We start from the raw sequence: 23190 nt of genomic DNA, 5'->3' as shown, positions 1-23190 counted from the left end.
ATTTTAATTCCTTGGTAAGTAATACCTTACTCCACACTTTCATATTGACTTCAGTTATACCACTCCTGCTGCAAGGGGCTATTCAGCAAAGGTATAACCATCTGGTTCTTAATAATTCTATCCTGACTGAATGTGGGCTCATTTGGCTAGTGGAGGATTGTATTGCATGTGTTGGCCCGATTAATTGTTTGGGGCAAAATCCACATGAATCCACCAAAAAAACACATTCATATTGGTAATTCTTTACTTGTGTGCAGTGACATAAATGGCTTTTCCAAATCAAAATCAAGGGTGTGTAGGGAATCATCTTAACAATCTTTTGTGGGGAATTATGAGCTATACTTATATTCTGTGTTCTGAAACATGACTTTTCCGTTTCCTATGGCTCATGTACATATATAGTTATCATTTCTAAAACATCCTTGAAGTAGTCTGGGTAAATCTTTGCTGGGAAGTGGAACTTTTTTCCCCATTCTGAAGTTACCTCCGTACACACAGCTGCATGGATCCCAAAAGGAGACTGAGGTGTGGTGAGAGAGCTGCCAGGCGAGTTTCCAAACTGGGTCATTTTGTTGCTTTCTACAGAGATTTTTAGCTTCAGCATTCCTTTCTCATTGTTTTATAGGGCAGAATCAGCTTGGAATTGCAGCATAGATGTGTGGGTGGGAAAATAAACATCTTCAAGGTGCCGAGTTCCTGCAACTCCCTAGGACGAGGAACTCGCAGAGGGCGCTCAGCACCGTGTAGTCCCCATGGGTGTATTAGTGGTTACGTTATGGAGGCTCTTATTTTCCTTTTAAATCCTCATAGTTTTGGGTGAACTAAACCCAGGCTTTTGCTTGTACACTCTGCAAGGGATGAAATATACTTGTGCCATATAGCTCTTTCTTCTTTTTCTTTCTTTCGTTTCTTTACTTTTCTCTTTTTTGCTTGCCACAAAAGTGGATAGGTTAATATTTGTTGAAAGGGAGTGATTCATAAGTTTGTCAAGTCCTTTGCTAAGTCCTTAATCTTTACTATTCCTAAAATGCGGTATGGATAAGATTCAGCATAAGTATTGATTGCATCATGAGTTTTGAACATGCCAGTTGAATAGTTTCAGCCAAATCTGGAAAATGGTAGGTGAATTGCCACTCCTCTGCAGTCTATAGGTGTAACTATAGGCAGATTTGACCTTCCAATTGCAGGTGAAATATTGTATTTTACTGTGCAAACTATTCTATAAGAAATTTTAAAACTATGTATTGGCAGTTTTTTGAAGATTCATTATGGCAGTGAGAGACAGTGTTCAGAATAAAGTACTTGTTTTGGGATGCATATAAACAGAGGGGTAGGTGAATGCTTTTTGTATTGCTGGCCTTTTCTAAGGGTACTGGAGGTGGCTGGCATTGTACCAACCTATGTCTGCATGTCTGGCTGCAGTCATGAAGCAGCTTCAGCATGCTGTGTTTGAGGATATAAAGAAGAAAATTGTTATGCAGGAAGTAACATGGGGAGAAGAATTTTGAGCCAACATTCAGATTATTTGTTTATTTATTTAATATAATGGCTAAACAAATTAATTCTTTGGAAGGCGAGAGACTGCTTTTGTTTGTGGCTCTGTGTGAAGACAAAAAGCCTGGTGTGCAGTATGTCATAATCTTTACAAATTCTCTATGGAAAAAGTAATAATAAGTAGTGTGATCAGAAGCATCATAGTAATTCACTTTGAAATGAGGGTTCTCTACAGATTGCATTAGTTATTAGAAATCTTGAGCAACCATGGTTATTGAATCCAGCTTGCCTCACTAGCCACACTTCTAGAACATATTTACTGAGGTTGACAAAGATAAGTGTTTTTCATTGTGGTTGAAATATAGCGTCATGAACTTACCACACTTATACAACTCATTTTTAATTTGCAGATTGTAGCATGGAGATGCCTGGTCCTGTGATGCCCCTAAAGTTTAGTTATTTTGAAGAGAGGTGATATAATGGGAGTAGGAGAAATTGTTTTGTCCAAGTTAGAACCAACCTGAAAATTGTGCTCTGTAGATTTAGAACAAAGCTGAAACATTGGTGGGTCAAATTACCTTTTCCAAGACGCAATTGGAAATTCTCATAAATATTTCTTCATGAGGTTTTTTTGTTTGTTTTTATTTCTAATCTTTATTTCATTGGTAGACCTAGAAACAAGGCAGGAATTGTTCCCAGACATGAATGTTAGTAGGCTGAGCACAGGTTTTTATTTAGACCAGAAGAAAGGAAGTTTTAAAAATAGTGGCGTAAATACAGACTTGGTAGTCCAAGTACAGACAGTCAAAAAGCCCAAGGTTGAATTGATTCAGTCTTTGCAGGTTAGGATAAGATGCAGAGATTAAACTGAAAAACAATTGGACACGTTTACTTTTGATTCTGGAAATGCAGCCACATTCCTGCTGTGGCTTAGGCCAGAAGCTGGGGGGCAGTAGAACATGGCTCTCTGGCACAGGCTGTGTGTTTGCTTCCTCGTCCTGCTACCCCTGAGGTCTGTGGGATTTGTAGTCCAGAATCACAGCAGCAGGACTCTGCAGGGTTGCTCTTTACTTCCTCTTCCTGCTTCTTGCTTCCAGATGCCTCTGGGATTTGTAGTCCACAGCCACATCCAGCAGTAAATTTAACAGCAGGGCAGCTCTGTCCTTGGGGGAAGGTGGGTTTAACCCCCCTCTCTGGTCCCAGACCCCAGCCAGGAAGAGGTCTGGGACAGAAGTTTCATAAATTGGTTTGACCCAAATCAGTTAAGTCTGATACAACATTCAACTAGGTTTATCCTTAACCATTTTGAAACTGGTTTATGTGCACTGAGCTTCTGTTCTGTTACAGGTTTAGACCAGTTTCTGATCACTTAAAACAGTTTATGTGTAACTTCTATTCCTAGCCCTAGAGAGCAGAGCTCTGTGGCAGGAGGGTGTGTAGGTAGCAAACATGCTCACAAACTGTGACTGAATATGTGACTCTCTTTACCTGCAGATATTTTAACTCTGTCTTATAGTCAGTAGATCACTGTTAAACAGCCAAATTTCCATGAATTGAAAATTGCAGTGAAACAAAGAATAACAAGAAAAAATGGGTTTTTCTGTAAGAATCTAATTCTTTGAACTCTTATTCTTGTGCAAATTTTTACTCATTTTAGCAGCCCTATTGAAATAACTATCAACTTTCTATCCAATTGTTATTAATACAACGTTGCATACTTTTAAAAAATACCCATAAAATGAGCAAGCAAACACAAATCTTCCAGCAGTTTAGCAGGATGGTCTCAGGGCTTTGGAGATCTCTTAATCACTGAGGGCTCCTACTCTGGTAGCACATCCATCAAAACAATCTCATCCATTTATGCCATACACATACTACTATTGAAATTATTAGGATTATGTATGTATCTAAAGATAGGCATGTGCTTATTTACTGTCTCTCTAAATGCAGCTTCTGCTGACCTGTTTTGAACACACCTTCACTTCCAACTAACCATTCTCAGACCTCTATAAAGACAAGCACCTAAACATAACTTCCTACAGTAAGCAAGTACGCTGCTTGGCAAAGCCGCAAACACCTACCAAACCCTCCTATTCAAAATAAGTTAATGTGTAATAAATTTGTCTCTTCTATTCTATATAGACCCTGATAGTGCACTCATCAGCATAGCATCTGGGCAAGTTCCAGGAGTGCAAGAGTAACATTAGTCACATGTTATTTGTTTGCTTATCTTTTTCCCCTGGAGAGAATAGTGTGCAATGAGTGCCCTGTTTTGGTAGATTATTTGTGTTTTGTTATGTTGGGTTTTTTTGGTTCGTGGTTTGTTTGTTTTTATATATATGTTGCTATGTATTTATGTTAGAGAAGGCAAGACCACAAATATCTTCACTCACAGAAGGCCGCACAAGTGAAGAGCTTGCTTTAGTGAAACTAGAAATGAGATGCATGCTAAACAAATCAGATTTTCTGAAACTGAGAGGATCATTTCTTCTAGCTCATATTATCCAAAATATACCATTAAATGACAACTGTATTATAATTGTCTGGCAAGAAGAAGGAGCAACAGATTATGCAATGGCCACACCTACATGAGATGCTGACTGTACACTCATTACTGCGTAGTGATTTAGTGCTTGTATAAACACGTTACTGTGCAGTACTGTTGGCGAACAGCTTTTTCCTATCACACACCAATACTGCACAGTAGTCACAGGCTCTGTAGGTAAAATGACTGGCCAAGGGGCAGATAGATCCTTGAGGTACCTTTGTTGAAATCAGTGGAGTTGTAGCAATTATTGAGCTGATGATTTTTAACCTTATTTTTTAAGAAGGAGGAAGCATACTCTGTGCCCTGAGCTGTAATTACATTTTATAAACTATTGTGGAGGAATCAGTGAAATTTTCTCTCCACAAACTACCCTCCACAATTGTGTGGCAAACACAGCTTTTGGGTTCCTTGTGTTCCTTTTGTGTTTAAATTTAGCAGTGTGCCCCCGGTGGATGAATTTTGCACACTCTTATAAACCGTCTTAATTAATTTCTGCTCTTTTCCTTGGTATTTATAGAAGACTGGCTGTATAGGCTGCGCAGTTTCACTGGAAAAAGAGTACCTGTTTTGATGCACGAGACATAGAGACAGATTATTAGATTAAATTTTGCCAAGTGGCTTTATTTGATGCTACACCATTTTTCCCCCATTTCAGAGTCAACATTTTTTCTGTTAAAACATCTTCTTTTTCTATGTGGCAGCATCAGTTTTAGAACCAGAGCATTTGTGTAGTATCATTGCCTATTACTTTTATTTTAATCAAGTAATAGCCTCTGCAAATTATTATATTTAGCAGTAGAGCGACACATTCTGAAATTGCTCCGACTTTAACAGTATTATCCCAGTGTGCTGAGTCTGCACTCAATATTCAGGGCTACAGAGAAACTGAAAATATCTGAATTTAGCTTTGTTAAAAATCAAAACAATTTTTGAAATCTCTTTGAAACATTTTATTGAAAGAAATTTCAGTAGAACAATGGAAGTGCCTTGATCTTCTGTATTTAATAAAATACTCACCCAAGGCCAACTCTTGCTCCCACTGAAATCTATAGGAATCTTCAACTTTTTTATTGTGGTGTCTTTCTCCTTGGCTTTTTGTAAGGAATCAAAATGACATCACATCCTGTGCCCATGGCAATACGTAGGGGATTCATGGGGGTGCATGTGCACCCCCTGAGAGCAGCGGTGCTCCCCTGACTGGTTGCACTCACCACTTAGGCAATGGGCAGTGGGGGGAGGGCAGACGGGGGCAGGCAGGGAGGGTGCCTGCCCTGCAAGTGCTGGCCAGGGAGTGGAGGGCCAGAAGTGGCTGCAGCAGTCAGCCGTCTCATGATCAGCTGTGCCCCCCCCATCAGTGAGACTGGCCATGGGTCACTGACTGGTTGCTGGGGGGGAATTGGTTGCAGCACGTGCCTCCCCCTGACTAGGGCGGGACCAGTCGCCCATGTCCTCTGAAATCATTTACTGGTAAGCCAAATGGAGAACTTGGGAGTGTTGATTGTAGTCACGTTGGTCTAAGGACATAGACAAACAAGGTTCTTTGGTTGGATGCGCTATCTTTTATTAGACCAACTGAATAGTTGGAAAAATAGTTCTTTACAAACTTTCGGTCACAAGCACCCTTCTTCAGGCATAGGAAGAGTCTGCTGGTGTCTGTGTACTCTCTAGGGGCAAATAGAAGCTTTACTGCAGAACTGGTTTTTAAGTGAGAGATATAAGATTGAATCTTTTAACATTTAACTTCTTTCTCAAGAGTTGTCTTTTTTCTCACCTGCAGGAGCAGCTCAGAAAGGAGGAAGGAGAAATCAAGAGATGCAGCAAGGTGCAGAAGAAGCAAGGAAACAGAAGTATTCTATGAGTTAGCTCATGAACTGCCCCTGCCCCACAATATTAGTTCGCATCTGGATAAGGCATCCATAATGCGTCTGGCTATCAGTTTCTTGCGCACCCACAAACTCTTATCCTCAGGTAAGTCCTGTAAAGAAATGGGGTCAATGTAAATAGACATGAGAGTGGAAAGAGCATACTTTTAATGTACTAACTTGAAGTAATAATGGGATGAGCCAGAGTATGTTATGAGAACACACCTAGGTATACTGGATCATAACTCAGGGCAGTATAGGACTTTTATAGATCTCATAAAAAATTTGCACAGTTTTTATTGTCAAAAGAATGATTGAACCTAAATTCAGTATAATTTTACATAGAGTAAGAAATACCTCTTAAAATGAGTAATTAAACTCAAATATTTTATATTTCAATATTTTAATCATAATTAAAATGTCTACATTATAAACTGCAGAAAATTTCTGTGCTGAGAAGTCAGTCTTCATTTGGCATGGAAAGAAAGTTTGTATAAGTGCATTTAGAAGTTTGTTCTGAAACTATGATTGTCCATAAGCTTTGTTATAGGGTTAATTGTATTATACACTGATTATAGTTGGCAAGTAGGATAATATTCAGGTGGACTTTATGCATGGTATGTTAAAATTCCCAAGGCCACAATTTTAATTCTGTTTAAGATAGAAACTATGTACTTAGTTCGTATTGGTGCCATGTGAAAGTGCACACAGTGTCTTGGATTTCTTAGCCTGTGTAAACTATGGTAACATTTTGGAAATGTTATAATCTTCACCAGAATTTCTAAAAGTGTACTTGTCAGGGCTGTCAGAGCAGCACTAGAAATTTATGATGCCAGCAATGTACAAAGTGAATGAAAGCAACTATAAGAGCAGTTTCCATTCTTCTTTATTCTGATTTGTGGCAGAGACTGCTCCATATATTTAGCATTATGAAACAAAACATTAAGGATGTGAAATGGTTTCATTTCTTGTTTGGAGGTAGGACAGTTCGAATATTACATTTAATGGGATGTGAAGGAGGAACTATGACACTTGAAATCGAGGTTACTTATTTCTTTGGACTAAACAATTGTAGAACAGCATCAATAACTTAATAATTGATCTGAATATTTACATATTTTCTATAATTATCAGATCTTGCAGGCCACAAGTCTTGAACTTTTTGTGGTGACTTTCATATGATGATTTCCAAAGCACTTAAAATCCAAGGATAGATACAGAAGTTACATTTAGATTGACCTAACTGCAATTAGGTTGATCTAAATGCCTAATTGTACAAGTTTCCATGGATGTTTAAAAAGACCAAAAATAGCTGGCCTGATCTAAGTTAGTTCACCTCTGCAGGGGAACAGATTACCCCAATCTGCCAAACACTTATATACATTTAGACTGCAGCCCGGAGGCTGGGAAGCCCAGCCACTTGCCCCAGCCCTGAGACTCTACTCTTTCTACCCCCTGATGCCACTCCTTGACAGACAATGCCCCCCTGTGGGAAAACTAATTTCTTTTTCCCTAAAGATAACCATTCAGATAACATTATAAGGGTGTTTTTGGAAGTTACAATGAACTGTTTTCCAGTTTTTTTCTCATAATCACAGTAAGGTACTTGGTACACCTGGCAATTAATAAGGCAAAGTGAACTCTTTTAAAAATGATTTGAGTCTAATTTCATGGTTGGCAAAGACATCAAAGAATACCATATCTCTTCTAGGGTCTTTATAGACATTGGCTTGAAGTTTTTTTGACTGTTATGAAAACTAATATAGACATGATTTGTCTGTAATGTTGAATCCAAATTTGAAAAGGAGGTGGGCAATACATATTAGTTAATTTGTACTGGAATACCATCCAGCAGCTAAATGCACCTGCCAATGGCACACTAGTTACTAGTGGAACAACCTATATGTTAATATTCTGACTTCTTATTTTTCAAACCAGCTATAAATGTAACGTTATACCCAACAACAACTATTACATTTTTAATTTTTACTGTATGAAGTGCATTTTTAGACATCAAATGTATGAAGAATTGTCAAATCATTTTTTAATGCATTCATTTTTGGGTGCCTGACTTGAGAAAACTTAAAGGGGCTAATTTGTTGAAAGAGCTTATAATCTGCCCTCCAAGAATCAGAACCCATTAAGACACCTTAAAGTGGACACAAAAATCAGTGGTCATTTCTAAAAATCTAGGCCCATTGCTGTGTTCTTTTCAGTGAGTACACCTACATGAGATGCCAACTGTGCGGTAACCTGATACGACTGCACAGTAGTATCATGTGGTAAACACCATGCTGAGACGTTACTGTGCAGTAGCATTATGGTACCGTGCAGTAGCATCACTTAAAAGGTGTTTGCTGGTGCTACTGCGCAGTAACTTTGTTTACTGCACATTTATTTTGTACTTGTATAGTGCAGCAGTGTCTTGTGAAGATGCGCCCAATATAAATGTATTCAGTCTGCTCACCTAAGAGTTACCATACCTCTGAATATTTGAAACAATTTTACAAAGATTATTTGTTTTAGAATCCAGTAGTGTTAGTGATGTTAGTACATCAGATACTTTTTATAATCATTTTCTACAATAAAGCAAAACTTCCTTTCTACCAATATGCTTGTCATTAAGGGTAATGGCAGACTGCATTAGAGTCAATAGAAAAATGGCTCCTAAAATGAAAACTCTGACTGTATCTTAGTAATGTTGATCTTCAATACATTTGCATCAATTTTGAAATTATTTCTTGATGTGAATAAGCATGTGCTTCTCCGGGTTTTTCTATAATTATGGCTTTTATAAATAAAAATTTCTCTGTCACAGTATCTTATTTACTCAAATTCAAGACACCTGGAAATTTAAGACAAACCCTCCCCTCAATAATTAGATTCTAGACATGGAAAATTATAACAAATTTATACATTTTACATGTCTAGAATCTGATTATTAGGGAGTTGTCTTAAAGTTGTCCTCCGTCCGCTGCAGTGAGAAAGCAGGGGCAGGAGGGCAGTGGTAGGGAAAGCAAGGGTGGGGAGGGGCAAGTGGCAAGGAGGCAAATAGTGTAGAGAGCGGGCAGAGGCCCCTTGCCTCCATGTGCCGTACTCCCCTGGTATCTGTGTCCCAGTGGCTGCCCCTCCACCACTTACACCCCTGTTTCTACCTCCCTGCCACTTTTACCTGGCACCCTGCCATTTCCCCAGCTCTATTTGACTTCCCTTTCATCACTGTCCCTGGCTGATATGAGCTGAAGGGGAATCCCAGAGCTGCTCCTGTACCACTTCTGCTCTGCATTGCAGGGCCCAGCTGTGTGGGGAGCCCAGGACAGCCAGGGACAACATCAGAGGCACACAGGTTCCTCTAGGGAGCAGACATGAGGTCCTGACTGAGCTAGTCTGCCTGCAGAGCTGCACCGTACAGCTCCCAGCTGGAGTGGTCTGACCAACTGATGCAGGCACAGGGGAGCCCCTGAGCTGTTCCTGAGCCATGCTGCAAAGAGAAACTATGGCTGTATGTAGGTTCATCCTTCCCTGCCTAGTTCTCCTTCCCTGCTCCCACTTTTTTCTCCACTGCCATCTGGGAGCAGGCTGGAAGGAAGAACCTTCACACCGCCACAGCTTCTCCCTGCAGTCAGGGGCAGCAGTGGCTCTGGAGCTTCCCCATGCCTGTGTCAGCTGGGAGCCGGACTGCTCTAGCTTGTGCTGTAGGAAATGTTTGTACAGGGAGCCTGGCTCATTGAGGGACAGCAATAGTGGTGCCCAGATTCCTCCTTCCAGCATCAGCTCCCTGCTGGTGAAGATAATGGGGTAAGGGGAGCTAAGTAGGGAGTACATGCTGGAAGGAGCAACCTGTGTGCTGCTGACACTGCCCCTGCCTGACCTTGGCCCCCTGGACCACTGGTCCACACAGCTCCCAGCTGTTCTAAGACAAGGCTTTATTTCCCCCATGTTTCATGGGGGAAAACCTCATCTTGGAACTGAATAAATATGATATTAGCATTTAAGATTTTACTTAAAATGATTTTTGTCACTGTAGACAGATGGGTAACTGGTAATATGGAGCCCTTTGCTCTATAATAGTGATGTAAACCAGTTAATATTTAAACAGCATAGTTTTTCGGATCAGTTAATAAAAATGCCAGATAAGAATTAGTTTCTAATTCATGGTACTTCCTCATCCAGTTATGAATGAGTTCATTTTTGCCACTATGCTGTCTACAAAAGTCTATCAAATTTAATATAAAACTATAGCTCCAATACAGCTTCTGGCTCCAGCATGAGCAGGATTACTGTTAGTCATTTAACAGTTCTGAAAAATATATGAAGCTAAATGGAAACTGGGCTTTATGAGAGATTGGACCACATTCTGCTGTAAGTTATACCTGTCTAAATTAGTAGTAATTAATAGATGGAGTTACATGGCCAGTTCTCATTGACTACCAATGAGAGCTTGCTATCCAGTTATTCCAAGCACCTTTGAAAATCCTAGCCAGATTGTGAATTTGGTGAGAGTTTGAGATCCAGTTTTCTGAATCACTCAGCACTCCCACTTTCCACCAAAATTCATGGGAATTAAAGAGATCAGCCCCTGCAAGCTATTAACTGGGGAACATGTTACACATGCTATAATGTCAAAGTGGTTTTGTTTTAGTTTGTTTAGATGCCTGTACCTTTTGCTAAAAAAACAATTAAAGCTTGAATAATAACAACAGTGCTTAAGCAGGCAGTACTTTTGTACTGGGCTGCCTTTTAGAGTATTTTTCAAATTGAATTACAAGCTAGTTCCACTGACATAATGTGTGTATATAAATGCAGCAAATATTATTGTAAAGTTATAATTAATTTAAAAATAAGTGCACCCATTAAATCTAGTTTATATAAAATGTCTAACCTAAACAGTCAAGGCTGTTCCCAAAATGACGAGATAATGCCCCAGATCCACAAAGGGACGGTTGCACAGTGATGCTCATCGTGGCCATGCTTACGTTGTAAGTACCCAGTTCTAGAACTGCAATTTACAATCCTGAGAACAGTGCCTAAGTTCCAAATGCAGTGACTGAGGAGCATTAGATGCCTAAAAATGGGATTCACAGTGTCCACCATGGTGAGTGGAGGGAGTGCAGGAGAAGGGGTGTCTAACCTCACCAATAAGAAATTGACTGAAGGAAGGGGTGTGGAAGGAGTAACTTGTGTGCCTATCCCTGGCTGACCCTGGTTCCTGGGATCACCAGTCTGCACAGTTTCCAGCTGGGGTGGTTTGATACTCCATTCTAAGACAAGGCTTTCTTCCAGACTGCCTTTCTTTCAGACTTCAGCATTTACCTTTAGCCTTGAATTAAGCACTTATGAGGGGTTGGTAGTCACGGTCCAGAACCACCTCCTGGACTTAGGCATCTAAGCTGTTCTTGTTGGCACAGACAATTGACATACTCTTTTCTTTTAAAATATGATGGCAGGAGGGGAAGGTGGAGACAGGCCCATCTTTTATGTAATACAGCAGTAGTTTGAACACTTGCTCAAGAAGTGAGAAAGTTCAGCTTGAGGCAGTTCTAACCCATACTCCCCCATATCCCAGAAGAGTCCCCTAATCAGAGATGGGGCATTCTCCATCCCTCCTGTTAAAGCTGGGCCATTGTGTAGAAAGGAGTGCAAGACTGGTAGGGCCAAAGGATGAGTAAACAAAGGATGAGACTTCCTCTAGGAAGGAGTGGTGCTGGATTCTGGTCCCTGCTTCCAGCACTGGTGTCACATTTTATCCAATGATTAAAGGGGCATATGTAGGTTGAGACAATTGATTGTAGGCTGTAGTCTTGTAAATTCTCATTTCTAAGGTCACCCACCAACAGTATCATCTAAAGTAATTTCTGTGCATCTAATTGAGGTATCCTAAAGGAATTAGACTACTTCTTTGATTGTTTTTCTTTTAGGGCCAAATACTGCTGTTACTGTGAATCACTAGTAATTCTACTCAAGTTGATGGAAATCCTTTGGATTTAGAAACCTTGTATCATCAATAGAACTTGAAACACTTCCAAAACATCTAGGTCTTACACCGCACTTTCCATTGACAGATCTTAAAGCACTTAGTAAAGGAGATCAGTATCATTATCCACACTTTGTATATTCTCTAACAGAGACCCAGAGAAGTTAAGTGATATTTGTCTGAGGTCCTTCATCAAGCCAAGTGCAGAACCAGAAACAGAGCCAAAATTTCAGTGGTAGGGCCTTGCCACCTGCTCAACGAAGCCCCTTTGAAAATCCCAATTTCTGGGCATAAGATTACAACTCAGCTGAAGTCATTGAAGGGTCTGAGTTTGCTCCTTTGTGTCCTGTCACAATAGGAAATAGCTGGTTGCATATCTTGGAGTTCAAAAGGGTAAAAAATACCAGCTTTTGCTTTATAAAAGATGCTGCTTTTCTTAGTAATTTCCCTTTGATTTTCACAGTAGGCAATTCTGTGTGGGAATGTTGGAAAGGAAGCCTTTAACATTTAAAAATGCAGGCTGCTGGTCTGATGGCCTGATTGAGATTAGTATCAGAGGAAGTAAACTGAAACAATGGCTTTATAATATTGTTTCCAGGTTGTCCACAGAACAGAACAGAACACAATATAATTGAAACTTTAGGCAAAGTAACATTTAATTATGATTATCTTAAAAATTTTAAGGTGTCTTCTAATTATGTTGCCATGGTATATTTTACTATCTTTCTGTCTAATCCAGTCATGGTAAAAGATGCTCTGACTGACTCTTCAAAACCAAAGTAGTCAAAAAGATTGAAGGCATTTATTTGCATTATCTGTCTTGAAGTTGTTAGAATATGCACTTTAGGGACTGGTGTTTTTTCCAACGCACAGACAACAGCAGAGTCTATTTAGTAGGCCATGTTAAAAATCAGCTGTTGGCAGTAGCCAACTGCATACTGTGACAACTTTCACAAGAAAAGCATCATGGGGATTACTGCTTTGCACATCCAGAACTCTAATTGACGTCAGGGAGCTGTGTCTGTCAGGGCTGCATGATGTGACCCATATTATGCTAGGCTCTTTAGCCCTGCTAATCAGGCAAAGAATATTTTGTCAGCTTTCCCTTTGCCCATTCAAGTGGTCAGACAGACACCTGGGAAACTTTTCTGTGTAGCAGTCCAGCAGAGGAAACTGTCTGGGAGTTGTTTCTGCGCAGAGACAGCAGAAGAAACAGTGAAGGGGCAGGGAAGCAGACAGGAAGTTGTTTCAGAGAAGGGAGGCTGCAAGGAAGCCAGTGTAAAGTTGTTTCAAGGGGGGGAGACAACGGAGCTGGAAAGCCCATGGGGAATGGAAGGGAAAAAATAGCTTTTCTGTATGGATTTAAGGACTAGCATACAGTGCTATACAGAGCACTGATTTGGTCATTGTTTACAACATTTAGACACCATGCACTTAATCTGAGACCAATGTAGCCTAGAATAGTGCTTTAAAAATAATGTGTGTGTTTGTTTATTAAATTTAGAAAATAACTCCCTGCATTGCAGTGTGTTGAATGTTTCATTGCCTGAACTTCTCTCTTTTGAGAAGTTGCACTGCAGTGTTCTGTCAGCCAATGGCCCAATCCTTGGAGGAGGGGAGTGAGTCCTGAATATCTGTAGTGCACATTGATTGCCTCAGGAACTGAAGGGTGCATAGCACCTTACAGGATCAGCCCCTAAATATGAATGGTTATGAATGCTTTGTATCAAATAATGATAAAATACATGTTTTTCTAAAAGTTCAAGTCTTTAAATGAGCCTTCAACATGTTGAAAGCATACAGCAGCACTTTTCTGATGTATCTGTACTGTGCTTCTCTGGTGTGCCTTCCTAATGCAGTTTGACAGAGAGAGTGAATGGATCCTTCTAAAGAACCCATACTCTTTTCCCATTCCAGCCCAGATGCCGTTTTTTTAAGGAAGGAGTAGTTATAGAATTTCAGCTGCTTAGCACTATATCTAACCCATATTTCAAATAACCTTCTGAATCCAAAGTAGGAGACCAAGCACTGAAAATTGAATTCAAGTTATGCCAATATAGACAACTACCAATAGACCACACGTATCCTTGATATTTCTTTGACTTTAAAATATAGCATATAAGCCAGTTACAAGGTGCCTGAAAGAGTATGGGCTTTTCCTGAAAATGGGAAAGGAGCTTTCTTACACCTGAACAGTTATTTCTTGAGCAAGAGTTTGATTTTGAGCATACAGATTTGTTCCAGAAGGTTGGATTGAAGGAAATGACATGCATCTACGGAAAAAGTGTTCTAAAACTTGGTAACAGTTCACATCCTGACAGCAAGAATAAATCAAAGCTTGTTTATAAGAACTATTTTTAGCTTAAAAGAAGTTTATTACAAACATTACAACAAGTATTTGCTGTAACAGCTCAAAAATGATTGATTATTTGCATTTTTCTCTGATCAAAGTAGAATTGATTGAAAAGATATAGCAGACTGACATTTGTCAGACTAAGGAATGTTGTCTCATGGGGCAGCATGATCCAGTGGAGAAGGCATTAGACTGGTACTGAGGGCACCCAGGTTCTGTTCCCAGGTATTCCACATATATGGTCCTTTATTTTAGGCAACATTTCTCTTCTCTGTGCTTCTCCACTCTCCCATTTTCCATCATCTTGTCTGTTTTAGATCGCAGACTCTTGGGAGCATGGATTCTCTCCCATGCATTGTCTTGCATTGAGTGGCTTCAGTCTTGTTTGGGCCTTTAAGTTTAGCCACAGTACAAATAGGCTTATATTAAATTCCAGTAAATTTAATGGGTAAAATGAAATTTTGACCTTTATTCCCAAATATTACTTAAGAAGATGCCATAACTACTAGGGCCATGTGAAGTTAGGGGGGCCAATTTGATTCAGAGGAGATTTGGCCAGATTCAGTGGCCAAATCTCTGAATCCAAATCAAATCGGAAGACCAATAAAAAGGTCCAAATCAATTCAAACCTCTCCAAATCTATTTGAAAAAGATTCAGAGAGATTCAGAGAGATTCAGATATCCAGGCAGTCCCCCCTCACCACCACAGGGAGCTGGACCCAGACTCCATGCTGGCAAGTAGGGGGTGGGGTAGGCGGGTGCTGGAGGAGGAGGTAGGGAACCATGGGGGGACCACTGCCAGGCCCCATTCCCTACTTGTTCCCCCAGCTCCCCTGAGCTCCTCACAACCCCCGCCCGCTCTCCTAGCCCTGTCAATGGCTGCCCTACCCTGCCCCAGTGTCCCAGCTCTTTAAAAACAAAATAAAAAAGCTCCACACTCACTGGCTGCTGCAGCGGCCATCAGGGTCTCTGGGGTCTTGTGGTAGAGCCCCTTGCACAATGGGGGGCAGCGGGGATCGCCCTCACCCCCACCCTGCCTGGCAGCAGCCAGTGAGTACAGGGCTTTAAAAAAAAGTGCTGGGACACTGGTGCTGGATGGGGCAGCTATTGGTGGGGCTGGGAGAGTGGGTAGGAGATAGGGGCTCATGGCAGAGCCCCCAGTGCAATGCAGGGCAGTGGGGATGCTGGGGCCGGATGGGGCAACCATTGATGAGGCTGGGAGAGCAGGTGGGGGATGGGGCTTGTTTGATTTGGAGACTTGGCGGTGGCCAAATCTCCAAATCAGATTCAGCCGAATCAATACAGGACACTGATTCAAATCACTGAATCGAATCACTGTCCCCCAAGTTGGCCGAATCCAAATCCAAAGCAAATACTAGCCACTTTGCACATGCCTAATAACTACTCCTCAACCATTATTAAAAGGGAAAGTGAAACAAAAATGTTTGGCATATCCTCTTTGTAGAATATTTCATTCTTGTTTAAAAAAAAATTAGTTTTTAAACACAAATTCAGTTAATCCTTTCTAAGACTTTGAGAAATCTGAACAGACCTTTCTAGGGCACTTGTGTCTTAGTAAGTGCTATTATGACTACTATAAATGTGAGTTAAAAAGTTATTCCATTTTACCTTTCTATTTTCATTTGCACCCAACTTTTAGGTGGGGATGTTACATTATACTGTGAAGCTGAACATTTTCATACTTAAATTCCAGTTCAGTCCAAAGGTAAATTGGCCAAGAATATTTAAAACAAAAACAAAAGAAGAGGATTTTCTCACAGATGCTTGCATTAAAAAATGGACTTTATCCATGTGTCTGCCAAACTGACCTTCCATAAAAGCATTTTGGATTTTTGTCATTGATTTCTAGCTGGTCTAAACATACAAGTTAAATCACTTTATCTAGAGTTAGTGGGCATTTGTACAAAATGCATGTGTCACAGCTCCGGGCACATTTGGTTCATGCAGTTGTCTGTGCTGAGAAAATGGCGGCAGTGCACTTTTGAACTAAAACACTTCAAAGGTAGTCGAAGCCTTGGATAAATACAAGAGTAGGCTCTGCAAGTTTTACATATCCTTGGAAACAACAGAATATATTAGCAGAGCACCTGTCCTGGGTGCAAATTTAGAGGGTGTTCTTGAATGGTGGCTCCCCCAGGGAACATGTGCCACAGGGGTTCATGCATCTAGTGTGTTAGGGGTTTTGCACTGAAACAACAGTAGCCTAAACCTGACACAGCAGTAGCAGCCCTGAGTCAGGATGCAGTATCCTTGGCAGCAAAAGCTACAGTTTGAGGTAAAACTCTCTCAGGACCCCCTCCTCCTTTCCTGCCCAGCATGCCCCCTCTTGCCCAGGGCACCTAAGTAACTAGTTATGCCTCTGACCTATGGAAGCCATTGACTACTGAAATTAAGACCATTTGGTTTCTTGAAGGGTTAGCCACTCTCTTGTACTCAGATAACTCTAAAAGCTTTAGACAATAAGGGCATGTCCCCACATCTAGAGGCATGCAGTTGCCGTGGCAAAAATAGCAGTGGCAGAAATTTGTGCTGCTGCTTTTTGTTGCTGTGCACTCCACCTGGAGTCCTGGGGGCCTCCTAAGGCGGCAGCAGTGCCAGTCTGGCCACTTGGAGCCTGGGCAGCAGGCAGAGTGTGGCTCTGGCCAACCAAGCTCCGTTCCTGGTAGCATATGCTGCTGCTGCATGTACCACACCACTTTTTTCAGTGGTGGGGTTTTTTTTGACACTGGGATTTCCAGTGCTTTGAAGCGCTACAAACCACATGTTCGTACTCGTCTGGACACGCCTTAAGGATCCAACTTAGAAAAGTTAATTATGTGCTTTATTGAGTTGGGGTCTCTGAAGTCTGATCCTGCAGCTCTTATATGAATATTCCAGTGCAGTCATTCTGTGTATGTGTGCATACACACACACACACACACACACACACACACACACACATATATGGAAAAGTAAACTTAATCAAGTAAGTGTTTGCCTTTTCCCTGTGGAGACACTGAGTGTTTGGGAATACAAAAGACTTTTGAATAGGCAGGCTCCCTGTGTTTGAATGGCATGATGTTTTGCTAATGCAAATTTAATGAGTTGGGAAAAAATGGAGAAGAGAGCCTGGGGTTAAAGCTGAAGAGTCAAAAAAGTTAGGTTTGCTGTAAACACGCACTGTGTGGTTTGTTTTGGGTTATGGCCATGGCTCCTGCTGGGTAAACTATTTACTTCCGGGACATTCTGTTAGCAAAAGAACACTACTTGGGAAACAGAGGCACTTGCCTTGTTTTTAACTGGGACTTACGGTCCAAGTGATTCAAATATATTACTGTTTATATTCTCTAGGGCAATACCATCCTTAGTGGAGCTCCAGTGAAGTCAGTGTACTTGTAGCAAAGAGAAATTAGCCCCACATATTCAATCTGAACCATTATGCACAAATGAAATGACCCTTGTGCATTACAACTAAATCCTGCCCTGTACAGGAGGGCTAGGGACAGACATTACACATAAACTGGGATAAGTGATCAGACCTGTAACAGAACAGACATTCAGTGCACATAAACCAGTTTGAAAATGCCTGAAACTGGTTTGAAATAAACCTGGTTCTATGTAGTATCAGACTTAACTTATCTGGGTCAAATTGGTTTATGCAGTGTCTTCCTAGACCCCTTGCTGGTTTAAGATAAACCAGACACCCGCAGCATCCTGGCATGCTCTCTGGGCTGGGTGGGGCTCTCTGCTCCACAGCAGGGCTGGCCCCTCCCCTGGCTCCAGCTCTGGCAGAGACTTGCAGGCACAGAGCATCTGCCTGGCTTCTTCCTGCTAAACAGGAATTATTCACCCCTCCCCTCTGCCTTATGCAACCACCTCAGCATAAGCTAGCAGACCACATGCTGGCTACAGTCCGTGCTGTGGGAGAAGACTAAGCCAGACAGGCTTTTTGGAGCTAATCAACAGGTAGCATAATTTCCTTCCTTGGACAACCTGTTTAAGAAGAGCTCCATTAGTTAGGGGTGATAAACATTCCCTGCTGGGCTGCTTAGGAGCAGGGGGGAGAATAACCAGAGCATCCTGTCTGGATGCCCACCCCACCTCAGATCAGCCCTGTGGAAGGGAGGGAGGGCTGCTGTAGTGCCTCCCAGCTTCTAACCTGAGCCACTGCAGGCATGTGCCTGCATTTCTGGAATGAAAAGGGAACGTCTATCAACCTCCAAATTGGTTCAAGTTTTGCAGGTTACACTAACCTGCAAAGATTGAATCAATTCCGGCTCAGGCTTTTCTGAACGTCTGTCCCTAGCCAAGGAGATGGAAAATGGATGGAGGATGACTCTTTGTGGATTCCCAAAGCATACAACAGCAGGGGCATAATAACTAATAAGCTCTCCAGTGAGCTCTAGGACTGGTCTTAACTACTTTTCTGCTGGGCATTTAGGATTCAGTGTTTAGGAACAACCGTGTATGGCCACTGTTATTTGTAATCCCAACTTTTTAGTCCCCCTTGGGCTATTCTATCCTGCTAGTCTCCTCTTATCTTAGCCAATTCCCAGTGCTCCCTATGCTTTACCCACTGCAAATGCAGAAGCTATAAATAGAATTTACCTTATATTCTTAAATAATTGATTAGATAAAAATAAATGTAATGTTTTATCTTGGTTTCTTCCTTGTTAACATATAAAAACAAGTATCTTGACACCTTATAAAATAAAAGCTGCTTTGTGATTCCAGAAGGTAACCAAAGTCAGTGTTTTTTATAGGGATGTGAAGTAGGGTGAGGAAGATGAATCCACCATCACTTTTATAAAGGGCAGCAGGAACTGGGGGCTGCGGAGGAGACTGTGAGAGTCCAACATTTCCTTTTACTAATAAGCTCAAAGTGTGCTCATTGACTGGAAAACAAACTTGGCACATTGAAGCTATAGCACTAAAAAAAATTAAGGAAATGATTGTTCAAGTGCTTGTCTGTATATAGGTCAGTGTTGGTGCCCAGTGCACTCAGATTTCGATTTTTTTTTTCAGTCGTCAGTGTCTGTTGGGAACTGCATCTGTGCCTTGATTATTCTTGTGCTCCCAGCCAATGGCAATAAAGGGCAAAATCGTAGAGCTGCCCCCCGAGATCCTCTTCAGTGCTTGCTCATGGCTATGAGCTGATGCTTGGGATTTTCTGCACATTGCATGGCTTCTTCATTGTTTAAACTATTTAGAAGTCCAAGCTTATTACTCAGTCCTTTGATAGATTTCCCCCCCTCCCTTCTTTTCTTCAATAAGCCTGCAATGTTGTAATTACCTACCAGGATGTAATTATTACCAAACATGATTATTTGGATTTGGATTCTGTACCAAAAAGTGCAAACATAATAACAGGATTTTGTCTCTGACTCCTGAAAATCAACTTGTGCCATATATCTATTCCCCACAAGGAGCCTGTAATGCTGCAAATACAGATTTCGGATCTCTACCTACTTTGGTTGCTATGAGGAGGTCCTCTTAGCTTCAACCATTTGATCCTTAAAGAATTACAAATTAAAATTGAGGACCATCCATTTGAAGGATAAAAACTTTTCAATACGAAAATGAAGCTTTACACTCTCTGAAGTACTCACACCCACAAGGAGATTTGTAAACGTTTTAACCATTCACCAACAAAACACTCCAAGCCTAATTGTTATATCCATTGTAAGTATGTTTCCTTCACAAAGAGTGCAAACTTACCTACATATAGGCAGCTGGCTAATTGTTGTAAAGTCATCTCAACTCAGAACCAAGTCTACTCAGCAGGCTTTCCATCTTTTCACCCTTTTATGGGATAGGTAGGGGAGGAAAATTCAACATTAACTCCCATTCATTAATGGTGTTTTAGGAAATTCTACCATGACAGTGACCTGTCTTTCCAGATAAATATTCCAAGATTGATTTGACCATTCAACCCACTTAAATACTCATATCAAGACATCAGTGAAGACTTGTCTCCAGTTTCTCAAAACTTCTGGTTTCTTGCACATACATAATTCAGACTTCCAGAGTTCACCTTTATTACAAGGGTGGTTGAAGACTCTACATATTAGTATGCCTCAATTAGATATGTCACTGTATGTTTTACCTGCAAATCCTGTCATAGTTAAGTTGATGGAAAAAGACACTCTGAAAGCCTACTGTTTTACTATTGCAACCAAAGTTATTGATGATAGGAGCCTCCATGCTGAGTTCAGCAGCCATTTAGACAACCTTTACAGACAAGGTATATGGACTCCCTGGAAATCTGACTTCACATACATGTTTTGGAGATAAGGGCTGTTAGTTGAAAGTGTCCTTCTCACTTCTGAAAGGTCTGTCAATTCAGATCTTATTTCATGACCTTCATCTTTGCTCACTACTATGCATCTGGTAAAATCGAGTTTCTGTATTGTCAAAGGACATGGGGAATGGTTGGAGTTGCCCCACGCTTTTGTCTCTGGTTGGTGGCTTAGGCACTTTCAGGGTGCAGGCACAGCCCTCACTGTACACAGGGAGAATATATATGAAAAAAGCATTGAGATGAGTCACAGTTACTGTAAGAGAAGAAAATGTTATTTCACCTGTACAAAAGATATCTTTACTTTCTTCCTAACGATGAAGAGTATATGCTGATGGTCTGCCTAATCACCTCCACCTCAGGAGAGTGAGAGTGGACTAGTGTTATAAAAATATCACTGTGGTATCAGAAAAGGCAGATTTTGCTTTTCTATTGGGTGTGATTTTTATACGTAGCAGAAAAATCATCATTATGAAAACTCATTATTTTGGCCCCTTTGCTTTTTATTTTAGTGTGTTCTGACATTGAGAATGAACTAGAGACAAACCAGCAGATGGACAACTTGTACTTGAAAGCTTTGGAGGGATTTATTGCTGTGGTGACACAAGATGGAGATATGATCTTCTTGTCAGAGAACATCAACAAATACATGGGCCTTACACAGGTAATCTGTTCCCTAACATGTTCTGGTAGCTGTCTTTGAAACCTAACTCCTAAATACTTGAAATGTGCTTAGTTGGTGTCACTGGAATAGGAACTGGAAGCCCGATGCTTCCTTTACTAAGGGTGTACATGCTAATTGTTAGGCTATAGGGTGATGCTCTTCCATTCTCTCTCCTCCACTCTTTGGCCAAATACCTATTTAAATGTTTCATATGAGGTAGAACATCACCAACAGCTATGCGTGAGGGAGATCCATGAAGAATATCTGTAGCTTAGCTAGAGAATTTACATGGAGAGTTGGTGATGCCCTCATATATACTGCAGCCACTGTTCCACGTATTTGGAGCTGCCAGATTTGTAGAGATCATTGGAATAATAATTTGTAGAGACTATCGGAGATGAGCAAACTCAGATCCTGCACCTTGAGCTGTGTTTGCCCTTGGCCTGTCTTTCCACATGTTTTGGAGAACCAGTTCTTCTCCTTCTGGTGTTAACAGGCAGATTCTGTCCCCTGTTATATGTCTGTCCCCTCACAAGTGATTTTTCCAGACAGGAGGAGACATCATCCAAGACAAAAGCAGGTATTCAAATGTACAGAATGTTAAAGGAACAATAAAATATCACCTTGTCCAGTCAAGATATGAGTTACTTGTCATTGTACCAGCTAAACTGAAGTAAACAACTCCATCTACAGAGGGTAGACTACCAATTAATTGCTGATAAAAAAGACTGGGCTGAAATTATTCACACCCTTACAATTACAGAGAGTTGCATTTAGCCGGTTGTATCTTCTGTTGGAGGCCTGTTGTCTCTGTTTCCAACATTTTAAAACTGAGAGTTCAGCTGCTGCAAATGGATTGAGCTCTGTGGTCTTGGTTGCTTTGTTGCCAAATGTCTAGGGTATAGTTCTAAGCCTAAATGTTATTTAATTTAGTCTTAGTACCTGCAGATTTTTTTGATTGTTTTTTTTTTGTTCTATACCTGTAGACACCAAGTGAAAATTTGAGGCCTATTATACTAATTTGTCTTTTTCTCTGTATGGAATGAATACGTGATCCAAAAGTTTTCTGAAATATTAAAATGTGTTTATATATAAACTGTTTCTCCTCACACTTTGCTAAATATTTTCGAACAGGTGGAATTAACTGGGCACAGCATTTTTGACTTCACTCACCCATGTGACCATGAGGAAATTCGAGAGAATCTGAGTCTGAAAACTGGTAACCAAAAAAAAAAAGTATTTTCATGTTTTGCTTTTTAAGTCAATAAATACAGTAACTGACAGGAAGGAGGTATTTGATAATATCCATGTCACTCATGAGCAAAGGGGAATTTTCATTCTTGGAATAGTTTTTAACAACAAGATTTTGAAAACAGTGAAAAGATTGGTTTCGTATGGCTGTGCTAAGAACCTGTTCTGGTTCTTTCGTGTCATCAGCTTAAGTTGAAGAATCTTCACATGAAATCACCATTTTTAAAGATTGTGTTACAAGTTAAAATGTATGGTTACAACAGACCTGGACACCTGCACTATTTTTGAAGTCCCATTTATACCATTGGGCCCCAGCTCTAGATATTATTCAGAATAGGTGAGGGTCTGCGCAGGAAGCAGTTAGTGGAATTGGGCCTCTTTTATGGGGCTTTAATTGGATGTACATCATTTGAAGGGAATTGTTTTCAGCAGTAGCTGACTCTTAAAGATGTGAGTACATAGGTGTTGTTATGGAAGGTTGCTGTTTGGCTAACAGTTTTAGAGAAGTCAAGCAATCTGATGTTACCTACAATTCCTTTGTGCTTAAAACACAAGAAGCAAGATGTTCCCCCAAAAAGAAACCTAACTTCCTCACAAGGTTTATTATCTTATTTTCTCATGGTAGGTCCAAGTTTTGGAAAGAAAAGCAAGGAGATGTCCACAGAGCGTGACTTCTTCATGAGGATGAAATGCACGGTTACTAACAGAGGCAGGACTGTAAACCTTAAATCTGCCACGTGGAAGGT

At 40.7% G+C, this 23190-nt stretch overlaps 1 protein-coding gene across 1 annotated transcript in view; it reads left to right on the top strand.

Annotated features, from left to right (window-relative positions):
* EPAS1 (endothelial PAS domain protein 1) overlaps nucleotides 1-23190 on the top strand; it is a 120415-nt gene that overhangs the window by 61453 nt on the left and 35772 nt on the right. The window contains exons 2-5 of the mRNA XM_019549366.1: nucleotides 5820-6010; nucleotides 21042-21193; nucleotides 22328-22412; nucleotides 23070-23188. Coding sequence (XP_019404911.1) covers nucleotides 5820-6010; nucleotides 21042-21193; nucleotides 22328-22412; nucleotides 23070-23188 — 547 coding nt within the window. The remainder of the gene's footprint in view (nucleotides 1-5819; nucleotides 6011-21041; nucleotides 21194-22327; nucleotides 22413-23069; nucleotides 23189-23190) is intronic.

The sequence above is a fragment of the Crocodylus porosus genome, unplaced genomic scaffold, assembly GCF_001723895.1.
Source record: "Crocodylus porosus isolate Cpor-Errol unplaced genomic scaffold, CroPor_comp1, whole genome shotgun sequence".
NCBI classification, from domain to species: Eukaryota; Metazoa; Chordata; order Crocodylia; family Crocodylidae; genus Crocodylus; species Crocodylus porosus.
This window is presented reverse-complemented; position numbering and strand designations above follow the sequence as displayed.